The 12726-nt window shown below is 46.1% G+C and overlaps 1 protein-coding gene across 1 annotated transcript in view; it reads left to right on the top strand.

Annotated features, from left to right (window-relative positions):
• Positions 1-12726, top strand: part of LOC137379849 (electrogenic aspartate/glutamate antiporter SLC25A13, mitochondrial) — a 262864-nt gene that overhangs the window by 175072 nt on the left and 75066 nt on the right. Inside the window, exon 10 of the mRNA XM_068051244.1 lies at positions 173-331. Within this exon, the coding sequence (XP_067907345.1) occupies positions 173-331 (159 nt within the window). The remainder of the gene's footprint in view (positions 1-172; positions 332-12726) is intronic.

Raw genomic sequence — 12726 nt, 5'->3', positions numbered from 1 at the left:
TACTTCTAATACATTTTAAACTAAAATCTTTCTTTGTAACTAGATGAAGTTGGCAGATAGCAAGAACTTAATTGACGAATGTGATTTTCATCGAGAGGGTATATTAGTGTTTCATTCCTTGTCTCCATTGTTACAGATTTTAAAGTAACTTTATCACTGTTTTGCTCTACAGCCACTGGTGCCACTTCTGTCTATCCAATTGACCTGGTGAAAACTCGTCTGCAGAACCAACGTTCCACAGGGGCATTTGTGGAAGAGATTATGTACCGTAATAGTTTTGATTGCTTCAGGAAAGTGCTGCGATATGAAGGTGCAACTGGACTTTATAGAGGTCAGTTCGTGCATTGTTGTGCAGTAAATCAGTTCACATTATTGGCAGGTTGCTCAAAGGAAATCTGATCCTTCTGTTCTGATATTGTTACAAAAGTAGGCAGTATAATTCTTCACTTGAAGAATGCGTCACCATTCTTATGAATTACTCCCAGACTGCCTATAAGTTAAACCATTAACAATTTTTGCTGTTTCCATAAAGTTTTATTTTCATTTCAGATCCATTCCGATATTTCCATTAATGTTAACTTTCAGGATTGCTGAGAAAATTTTGTAAACTCGTTACTGACAGATTTCTATGCATATAGCATAAATTTGAAGATTTAAAATAAAATCTTTGAATCGCATACGTGACTTAATTGCAGTTTATCTCTGTGTTTGTGAATCCTTCAATATGAAATCTATACTTTATGTAGGAAAAATACTGTGCTTTGCTCCTCTATATGTCTAAATTTTAAAAGTTACTTATAATTTATAGGGGCTATCATCCTAGAAGTGTTTTAGAAATTAGATGTTGAAGCCTGACATTCGGATATAATCTCAGTTCTACACTCCATCTTCCAGTCACTCACCCGCTCACTCCTTTCAGTAGAGCAGAGCAGGTTATGGAGACTGAGGTTAAACAAAACTTCATGTTTTGTGTTGCATAGATGGCCCTTATTGATAATTTTACAACTGTAAGATTAGCTTTTAAAACTTTCTAAGCTTAATTACACACAGGATAATTTTCCGATGAATGCTTCAGAACACAGTCATTGCAAAATATTGCATTGAAAAATTCTTTAACAAGCTCTTGTAAATTTAATGTTATGCTTGTGCTAAGAACTTTATTTGTATCTAATGGGCTGGATTTTGCAGGGATTTTGGGGGGTGGCAGGGTGGTGAGAGTGTGGGGCGAGTTGATGCGATCTGCCAGCATTCACTGTCATGACCCCTTTGAAAATGACTGCAGCTTCAGGATGTCGGGCTTGTGCAGATTGCCATGGAGTCCTGAAGTTGCCATCTGTCACTCAAGGTTCCAACACAGGCTACACTGTGGACCTCTCCAGAGCCAGCAATCACTGAAATCAATGAGAATTTGAACTTTCCTGCCCCCAAACTGCTGTTTGAAATCCCTAATAAAAAAAAGTTACACCTTGTTCAATCACTTGTAACAGGGTTTTTAGGGGTGATGTGATTAACAAAATTTGATGGACAGCAGAATTGGCCCTGAAAAAATAATTTTATAATTGTGCCCTGCTGTTAAATTACTAATTAGTAGATTTTTTAAGCCAAATATTAAAAGAAATTTAAAGTTTTCAGAGTATTTTAGCTTCTATCTTTAACCCCTGTGAATGTCCCAATCTTTAATTTGCTTTGTGTAAAAAAAAATTAAAATTGATTTTATTTTAGTGCTTTTAGTTTCCTGTTTTGGGGTGGGGATGAGTGTCTTAAAATCCTTTGATTTGATTGGTTGCTTGGACAGCCTGATGACATCACTCCAGCTCCACACTAGGAATGCCCAGTAAAGAATGCTGCATTCAGTTGCACTACCACTGCAATGCAATAGCGGTGAAAATCACTAGATCTTTCAGCGAGACTTACTTTGTGGTTAGCGGCAAGCATCCTTGCTTCACCATTAACAACAAAATCCAGCCCAGTATTGACTCATTCTTATTTGTACAAGATTGTGATATTGACATTGAAGTAAGGGATAGGTACTTACTTTCTGAAGTAAGATTGCTGAACATGTAAATTAGGGAGGAATACAACAAGGGATTAGAACTGGAAGGAATGAGCAAAAACCTAGGGCTGAATTTTAGCAGCCCCTTGGGGATGGGCTGGGAGGTGGAAAGGCTGGCAAAATAACACGAGAAAACATTGCGCGGTGTGCCTGACATCTTCCCGCTGCTATGCCATTTTGTCAGTTTTGGGACAGCTGGGAGATAACCTGCCCCCCCACCCCCTCCCGGAGCTCAATTGAGCCAATTAATTAGCCAATTAACGACCTCTTCCTGCCTCTGCCGACATTTTGCCGGCTGCTGGGGGGCCTGCCGCCGTGTGGGAGACCTCCAGGTAATACCTGGCGGCCTCCCAGCGAGCTCTGGTGTGGGGGGCTCTCCTTTTTGGGTGCTCTTTGTCCCCTGTGGCAATGGCACCGTCTGCCCTCAGCTAATCTATATATTTAAAAGCCCACTTAGAGGTAGACAGGGGACGCCAATGGGACATGCCCCGCCCCCCCATCCCCATGCCCCCCCCCCCCCCCCCCCCATTCCCATGCCCCTGTCAAGGCTGGCGGCAGGCTAGGGGAACCGCAAGGCCTTTTTTAGTTGCCCCCCACTAGAGGCGCAGTGATCAGCGGGCCACAGCAGTGGCTGCATGCCACCTGTGGAAGGATTTCTCCTCCACTGTGGTGGCCTGGCAGCTGTGGCCACAGTTTATTTTAGAAATGCAGAAACCTCTTCCGAGGGCTCTTCAAGATGTAGGTCCCCCTGATGGTCCCATCCTTTGGCGGCAGTGCCCACCTCTGCCAGTGGTGCTGCCCTCCTTTCAAGGCTGCAGGCACTCTGATTGGGCATGCAGCCTCAGGAACCCCCCTACCCTCCTTATTGGATGACGGATGCGGAGACGGCCAATTAGGAGGCTGCCTCCTGTAAAATCGCACCGGTGGACGTGCTGCTATCATATGTGGGGTCTGGACCCAGAAATGCTGCAGCTGCAGCATGAGGTCTGGCAGAGATACCAGAGGCTATGAGTGCCCAAACATGGACGATGGAGGAGGCCATCCAAGCCTTGAGGTTAACACTGTCTCTGACTGGTGCACGAATTGCGTCCTCCATTGAGAGATTGGCAGCTCTGATGGAGAGCCACATCCAACAGAGTACTCAGTGTCTGTAGAACATTCATGCAGACCTGCATACCCTCATCTTGACCATGGGCGCAAGGCAGCAGTGGCAAGGGAAAAAGGGACCTGGAGTCTTCACCAGGCCCTATACCCTCTCAGGTCAGCGGGAAGGCACAAGTATGCCTTGCAAAGAAGGAGAAGTGGCTGCCCACCGATGTTAGGGGCTTCTCTCAGGGTGCTCCCAGTGCAGCCAGCAGTTCCTTTCCTCCTCTGCCAGCAACGCCAAGGCCTTCCTCATCCCTGACAACATAGGGTGCTGCTGTTTCTGTGCAGGAGGACCCCGACATGCCAGGACCCACCAGGCCTCAGGCAACCAAAGGACAACCACCAAGGTCATCCCTAACCAAAGGGCAACAAGGTCAGCCGCCTGCCTCCACTTCAGCTGACATTGCGGGGAGGGCATCTCGTATACGCAAAAGAATGAAGAGCATCTAATATCATGGAGTTTTCACAGGTGAATGTGTCTTGTTGATGGAAAGGGTAGCGTTTGCTGTCACATTAAAGTTTCTTTATCCAAGAAACAAGATCTCCTTCCTCTTCTGTAAGGTTTTTGGCCCTTCGCATCAACCCAGCCTCTGTGAAGAGGCTCGAGGTGAAGCATCATGCTGTGAGGGGTCCAGTCTGGAGCCTTGCCAGCTCAGCGCTGCGCAACTGATCAATGAGCATTTGTTCACTAAAGGAAAGAGGCAACAACAGGGCTGCACTAAGGTAAGTCTTTATTGCTCAACGTACAACTGGCAGTCAGGATCAAAGGAAACGCGAATGTATAAGGTCATCGCAAGCCTCCATTGCACGTATATCCTCGTGTCTCTCCTGTTGCCCTTGTGGTCCTTCGCCTGGCGATGATGGGCCAGCTTCCTCCTCTGGATCCTCATCGTCCAAAGAGATATTGTGCTCCTCCCATTCATCATTGTTCAACGTTTCCCCCCCCCCCCCCCCCTCCCATAGCATCAGGTTCTGCAGTGCACAGCAGACCACTACGGTAAGCGAGACTCTTTCCGGGGCACATTGGACCGATCTAGGCATTTGAATCTCATCCTCAGCAGGCAGACCACTGGTCTGCTCTATGGTCACATCCGTTGTCCCTTGGCAGGTGTTGTACCTCTCCTCTGCACCTGTGCATGGGTTCGTCAGAGGTGTCAGTAGCCATGTCCTCAGTGGGTAACCATTATCTCCAAGGATCATCCCTGAAGGTGTGAGGGAGGCCAGAAAAATTCTGGTGGCTGGGACTGCCTCAAAATGTAGGCATCGTGGCAACTTCACAGAAGTATGCACAGATCTGCAGGATCTGCTTACGGTGGTCGTAGACCAGTTGTACATTGTGGGAAGCCCTTCCTGTTGATGAAGGTCACTGACTGGTGTTCCAGAGCCTTGATGGCCACATACATGCAGTTGATGACACCCTGCACTGGGGGTAATCCAGTGATGGCCCCCAAACCTGATGGACCTCTCTGCTTTAGAGTTGGGATTCGTGCGGAAGTGCACATAGTCGCCGGCCCTCCTGTAAAAGGCATTGCTGACCATGTTGATGCACCAATGGGATGCTGACTGTGGGATCCTACACATGTCCCCAGTGGATCCCTGGAATGATCCAGAGGCGTAGAAATTCAGCGCCATGGTTACCTTTAGCGTCACTGGCATTGGATTTCCACCAAATTCCCTGGGGCACAGCTCGTTCTCCATCATAGAACATTGGTCAGTGAAGACCTCCCTGGAGAGGCTGTGTCTTCTTTGGCATTGCCTCTCGGACATCTGCAGGTAGTTGAGCCTTGATCTGTAGACCCTCTCTGGAAGGTACCTCCTTCTGCATGGGGGGGAGCCACCTGTCTTTCCCCTCTGCACCCTTCTCCACTCTCTGGAGGCCGCTGCTGACCCTCCTGCGGTGCCGCTGCAGGTGCCGGGACCTCCCTCCCCTCTGCTGTGCCTCCACCTGAATGGGGTCCCTGAACTCTGGATGAATGAGGTGCATTATAGATGCCCTCTCCCTAAGTACAAATCCTTCCCTGCTAGCAGCCTCCCACTCCTCACCTCTAATGAGGTGGCACTTGCCGGTTGCCCCCCCGCCCAGGAATGGAAACCCTGCAGTTCTGGGACCTTTGCCCCCGCTCCTCAGACAATGCCCAATGCCCTTCCTTATCCACTCTGCTAGCAGTCAATGCTGCCTCTCCCGATGGCCTCTCCATGCAGCCAGCAGCAAGCTCCCACCTCTATGTCACCTCCTTGAAGCAGACGAGGCTCTGAAGCTCTGTGAATACTAAGCACCATTAATGAAATTTAAAACCACTAATAAAATCACTGTCAATAGGCCTCTTAAATACCTTAATTGCCTGCCTGCCGCGTAGAGGTCTGATCTACACCCTCAATTTTTGCTGCCTTTGACAAAATCGGGATGGGGCGTCACGACGTCGGATTTCCTGTCCAACATCTCCCATCCTGATTTTATGCCTCCTGCCACCTCCGTTCCTGTCCCCAAGGTCCACACAAAATTCAGCCTATCGTTGGGTTTTCACCAGGCGACTCACACATCACAAGTGTGCATGAGCACTTGGTGGAGATGGGGACAGCAGTGGAGAGTCCACGTTGGAGGGCGCAGGACCCTCCGGGTTCTGCTCACCTGGATGCAGGTATTATATCCCTGGGGCCATTGATAAACAGGATACTTCTGGAATAGCAGCAGAGAATGTACAATGTACTGACAGGCGTTTACGCTTCACTGTGAACGCTCACAGAGATATTTCAGGAGTCCATCTCAAGGATAAATGGTATGATGTCTTCATCCTTGGAAAAAGGGGCCACCTGCTTGGAGCATCACACAATTGCATGCAGGCAGTTATCAATGGCTTGCAGTTATGAATGACACCTTAAATAGAATGACTGATACCCTAGCTTTCGTCATTCCGCACCCCACTGTTCTACAGAGAAGTGCTCCAGAGCTTAATTGCTAGCAGGAACGTGCGGCTAGGCCATGATATGGTGAAAGGATCCATAGCATAGAGTCATATAGAGATACAGCACTGAAACATGCCCTTCAGCCCACCGAGTCTGTGCCGACCAACAACTACCCATTTATACTAATCCTACATTAATTCCATATTCCCTACCACATCCCTTCCTACATTCATCCCATATTCCCTACCACATCCCCACCCCTCTCCTACCACCTACCTACCTATAGGGGCAATTTCAATGGCCAGTTTACCTATCAACCTGCAAGTCTTTGGCTGTGGGAGGAAACCACAGCATAGCATAACCAACCATAGCAGTGGGGACTCATCTCAAAGCACTTCTCCTTTTTGTTGCTGCCCACTCCACCCCCACCACTCCATCACCACCTCCTCAGTCAATACCCCACATTCTGCCTCATGCCCCAATGGCCAAGCCTGCAGTCTTTGGCGGGGCCCTCATGGGCTCCTGAACACAGAGGGCATTAGCCAAGAGTTTCTCAGCTGTCAACAGGGATCTGAGCAACCTGCTGAAGTGGTAGGAAATGGAAGAGTAAAGATTTGTAGTTTCACAAGGTTATGCTTATGGATGCATTACACGTTGTTACAATTTTACGTTTCGGGTTTATTTGTGAGCCAGATAAATATTACTTTGCACCACTTAAACACATTTTGCCCATTCTTTCTTGCTGATTGACCTTGCTTGCTAAGTGGCCTTTTCAATTGTGTGATGAGGAATCAGCAGACATGAATTGGCGTCGAGCAATGGGGTCTGTGAAAGGGAGGCTAGGTTGTTTGCAGGATTGCTTTGTGTTAGTGAGATTATGGGGAGGGGAGAAGCAAAAGATACTTGGCATGTGTTGTTAGGTGGGTGTACTGGTGGAACCTAAGTGAACCTTGCAGTTATGAGGGCGTGCCAGGCAGCAGTGTGTGCCCCTGGTGGCACATTGCCCGTATCTCCTTCCGCCTCCTCCTCCTTGGAATCATCCAAACAGGCTTTGTGCACTGCGCCTTGTTCCTCTTGTAGTTTCAAACCTTGGTGCTGCGCAATGTTGTGCAGAGTTCAGCACATCACAACCATTCTGCAGACTCTGGCTGGTACATGCTGAAGAGTGCCTCCAGATCTGTCTCGGCACTTGAAGCACCTCTTCAGCATGTCTGTGGTTTGTTCAGTTACACAGCTGGAGGTCATATGGCATACATTTTATCGCTCCTGTGCCTCATTCCGCGGGCTCCTGAGGGGTATTGTCAGCCAAGCTTTAGGTGGGTGTCCCTTGTTTCTAAGCGGCCAGCCGGTAACTCTGCTTCCAGATGCAGACATTTGGGAAGATCGACTGCTGCAGGGCGAAAGCATCATGACAGCTGCTCAAAATCTTGCGCACCACTGCATATAGATATTTTTGTGGTTGTTCACAAACTGCACATTAATGGAGTGGAAGCTCTTGCAGTAACAAACACTTCTGAGTTATCTATGGGTGCCTTAATTGGTACTTCTGAGCAGTTGAAACCCTGAACCTGTCGGAAGCCAGCCAGAGCCCCAAACCCAAACACCTGCTCATTCTAACTGGTGTCATTGCTGCGGAGTTGACATAATTACTGGCCCTGGCAAAGAAGTAATCTTAAGCATTTCTACTCCACTGACGGTGAGATGCTGTGAATTTCTTCAGATGAGCCCTGGAAGGATTCAGAGGGAAAAAGGTTGAGGGCGGTGGTGACTTTGACAACCATTGGTGCCAGTTAGCAGCAGGTTTTGTTCCAGAAGGCGACTGATGTCTGCCACCACCTAATGCAACACCATGAGCCTCCTGTGACACTAGTATTCCAACATGTTGAACAAGCTTATCCTCTGCCAGTAGACCATGTGTGCCATGTATGGCCTCCTGTGAGTTGCACCTCTGCTGATCCGCTCTGTCCTGTGAGCTCCAGGTCTGTTGATCAGCAAGCAGGCTGCCTCTGGTGCAGGTCCTGGTGCTGCTCCTGTTGTTGCTAGTGGTCATCTTTGTCCTCATCTGAGATCCAAAGTAACAGAGCATAAGTGGCACCCATACTAATATGATAGATCAGAACTTTAAAGTGCAGATCAAATCACTGAACTTCCAAAGTGTAGATGGCATCTCCAAAGTGTGTAAGGTAACTTCTCAGCACAAGTACTGTGAACAAACCCTTTCACACAAACAAGTAAGAAAGCAGCTGCGAGTACTCAGTATTTATTGGCATATTTCCAGTTATGGCTTCAGCCCCCTCAATTACTACTTTCTTCTCACCTTGCTTTCAAATGTGAGTTCCAGGAAGCTTGGAAAACCTGTCTAGCCAACGTTAAACTCCAAAACCCATGTCTCTCCTGTGAGTTTGCTCGCATGCAGCCTAACACCCTGAAGTTAAACACAGAAGTCAGTAGGTTGGAGCCAGCCTCTGATGCGCTTGGATTTGGGATTTCACCCCACACCCGAACCCAATCCCATGTGCTCTGCCTCACTAAAGCTCCCCCTTCCTGGCTGTAAAATAAACTGCTCAACGATTCATATCTAGCCATGTTTCCTTAGCCTGCCAGGTGAAATATTTGAGAAGCGCATGCAAGGGCATGTGCAAAAGACTTGAGTCTATAAATTCAATTGTACACAGTACTAACTGGCCTACTAAGCCCCCAGTAGGCAGGCTGGAAGTGCTTGCATGTTTCTGTATTGTATGCAAGTGCGGTGCTTGCCATATTAGGAAAGGGAAAAAAATGACGCTCTTTACCCGTGCCTAAAGGATGCATTGGGCCATTTGTATATACAAATAAGGAACCTGATGCCTATTTAGGACCCTTCTACAGGATCAGTTTGCTCTGAGGCAGCCTGCACTATTGACACCAGACCTGGATTTGATTGCAACCCACAAGGTAACTTTTCTACATTTACATGTGAGCCTTGAGGAGCAGCAGTGTTCCTGTTGACCTCACATGTAACAACTCCTCCTGATCGCCGGTGCTGTTGAGCCCTGGCCTGCCTTGACCCAGGACCCAATTGCTTGATTTTGCTGAGATGCTAGCAGCGGCCTGATATTGCACAACTCTTCCCTTGCAGTAAAAACAAGAAATGCTGGAAACAGAGAAGCAAAGTTGATGTTTCAGGTCAGTGAGCCTTGCAGGCTTGATTGCTGTGTTGATTCCATTATAATGAAGCCCAAGGCCCAATATCGGGTGAACCTTGGGCCTTACCATTCAAGTACAGGGATGAACCCTGCGCCCCTAAATATGAGCGGATTCAAATTTCTGGGCTATGATATCCAGTTCAGATCCCCAAGTTATGCTACTCTATAACCAGATATTGCAGACTAGAGCACACTCTTGAATGTAAGATACTTGAACCAATATATAGGAGTGACCAACACCACTATAACCAGAAGAATATTGTCACGCCAACTTGCTTTGTTGAATGATAATTTTCTTTAATCCACTGACTGGAGATCTGAATATATATATTTTTTAAAAGATGTTTAAAAAGAACAGATAGAAGGTGACATTGCTAGCAGCTTAAGATGGCCACCTAATTTGCAACACTGTATCCTACATTGCAAGGCCTTTGCGGAGGGAGATGAAATGACTGCTCATTCCCCAGCAAGAACCAAGACCCAGGAGGTTTAAGGGAACTGCTTGTTCTTTTTCTTTTAGCAAGAAGAAATACTGCTAACTGCTATGTTTGAATCAATAAGTGACTGTCATGTGACAAGCCCCTCCCCACCTGTAGTTTTAAGCTTGTGTTTCTCTGCAGCAGGAAAGAGAAACTTCTGGACTCTGACACGTGCAGACCCAAGTGGGGGTCTCTCTCTCTTTCTCTGTCTCTCCATTTCAGCTTACAAGCTTTGAATTCTGCCTATTGACTGACCATCTTTGCATACTCCGGCTACAATCAGAAACCCCGTTGGAGGAAATCATCTGCATCGCTATCTCCAAGAGACCCACCAAAACAATCATCTACCTCTTCAAACTAAAAGCCTCAGGGCCACCAAATTCAGCTAGAAGCCAGCCGAATCATGAAACCCCACAGACTGTATACCCCTTTTTTATGGACTAACTCAACCAATCTATCTTTCCCCACTTTGTAACCTATTTGTGTGTGTGTAAACCTCAAGAGTGTGTGCGTAGTTTATTATTTTCATTAGTTCGGTTTAGGTACAATAAAGTTAACCTCTTTGTTAAACTCAAGAAAACCTGTCCGATTGGTTCTTGTTATGATCATAGCAAGTAAGTAATCAAACACATACTGAATTGGCCAGTACATCCACTTTAAGAAAGAATTAAACCTGTTGTGGTCAAACAAGGAGAGGGAAAAGAGGGAAGTCCTTCGACCCCTCCTTACTTGACCGTAACAATATCTAAAGCAGACCTCAAATGTGTAACACTGACTGAAGTGAATTCCTTTCATCTTGACATTATTCTTTTTCTTTTGTTGCGCATTTGCAACTCCTTCATCTCTCACGTCCATGATTATTTGGCCCCAATTGTTGCCTTTTCACCATGGACGTACTGTGACTCTAGACCTCCTCTCACATCGGAAATGCCTGGAGGCCCTCTGCTTTTTCCTTGAACAACAGCCCGAACAGTTCCATTCAGCACCACCCTGCTTCGTCTTAGGATCATACAGCTCAGAAAGAGACCATTTAGAGTCATAGACTGCTTTTTGAAAGAGCGAGGTCCCATTCACCTGATGTTTTCCTATAGCCCTGCATTTTTCTCCTTTTCAAGTATGTTTCCAATTCCCTTTTGAAAGTTCATTTTCAATCTGCTTCCACCATACTTTCAGGCAGCATATTCCGGATTATAACAACTTGCTATGTAAAAGAAATTCTCCTCATCTCCCCATTCGTTCTTTTGCCAATCACTTTAAATCTGTATCCTCTGGTTACTGACCCTTTTGCCAGGGTAAATCGTTCCTCTTTATTCACTCTATCAAGACCCTTCATAATTTTGAACACCTTTATTAAATCTCTCCTTAACTTTCTCTACTCGAAGGAGAATAATCCCAACAACTCCCATAACTACTTGATTGCATGCTTTTCCCCCACCCGCTTCCTGTAAATACGCCATCTCTTTCTTCAAGTTTCTCCTTTTCATTTGTTATGATGATACTTGCACCACATCAGAATTTCCGATAAGTCTTTTTTCTTAGCTGAGATTCCATTTGCTTTGGGGTACAGGGCCCTTGACTGAATTTGTCCCATTTCCCATGTCTCTGCCTTGATCCACTCCTCTGACAGCTATGATGAAGTCCCCAACTCTTTATATTCCATTGCACCTGCTACTGCATCATTGCCATTTCTGTCACTCACAACATTACCAAAGTGGATAATTTTACACTTCCCCACATTATAATCCATTTGTCACCTATCAAACACATCCTCTCCATCCCTTTCCCTCCACTCTCAGCTTTCTGGAGATTCCAATTCATCCACAACACTCTGATTCATTCATCTACCACCCAACTTACAGTTGTCCTTCCCCTGACACTTTACCATACAACTGCAGAAGATGCAATATCTATCCAGTCATGTCCTTCCACATGGTTTTTCAGGGCTTTGGATGCTTCTTTCATGTGAGACAACAATTTATGTGTACTTTCTTTAATCCAGGTAATTCTAAGAAATAGGAGCAGGAGTATGTTGTAAAGCCCTTCGAGCCTGCTCCACCTTATCCTGAGGCTATGATCCCTAGTACTAGAATCTCCAGTCAGGGGAAACAGCCTCTCAGAATCTACCCTGTCAAGCCCCCTAAACTTCTACATGTGTTAATGAGGTCACTCCTCATTCTTCTAAACGCCAGAGGATATAGGCCCATTCTGCTCAATCTCTCCTCAAAGGACAGCCCTCTGATCCCAGGAATCAATCTAGTAAACAGTCACTGCACTCCCTCTAAGGCAAGTACATCCTTCCTTGAGTAAGGAGACCAAAACTGTACATAGTACTCCAGATGTGATCTCAACAAAGCCGTATATAATTGCAGCAAGACATCCTTACTCTTATACTCCAATCTCCTTGCAGTAAAGGCTAACATATCATTTGCCTTTCTAATTGCTTGCTGTACCTGCATTTTAACTTTCTTGATATGTTTTCAAGGACTCCCAAATCTCATCTGAATCCCAGCATTCAATAGTGTCTCACCTTTTAAAAAATATTCTGCTTTTCCATTCTTCCTGCCAAAGTGGATAATTTCACACTTGCCCACATTATACTCCATCTGCCACCTTCCTGCCTGGAAACATAACTGGTCTATATTCTTATGTAAACTCTTTCTGTTCCTTCACAGTTTATTTTCCCACCTAGCTTTGTATCATCAGAAAGCTTGGATATATTACACCCAATCCCTCATCTAAGTCATTGATATATATTGTAAATAGCTGAGGCCCATGCACTGATCCTTATTGCACTTCATCCTGGTTACACCTTACCATCCTGAAAATGACCCGTTTATTCCTACTTTCTGTTTTCTGCCCATTAACCAATCATAAATCCATGCTAATATCTCACTCTCAATCCCATCAGCCCTAATCTTGTGTGGCACCTTATTAAATGCCTCCTGAAAATCCAAATATA

This window comes from Heterodontus francisci, chromosome 2, assembly GCF_036365525.1.
Source record: "Heterodontus francisci isolate sHetFra1 chromosome 2, sHetFra1.hap1, whole genome shotgun sequence".
NCBI lineage: Eukaryota > Metazoa > Chordata > Chondrichthyes > Heterodontiformes > Heterodontidae > Heterodontus > Heterodontus francisci.
The sequence above is the reverse complement of the archived record's forward strand: the minus strand, read 5'-3'. Positions and strand labels throughout refer to the sequence as shown.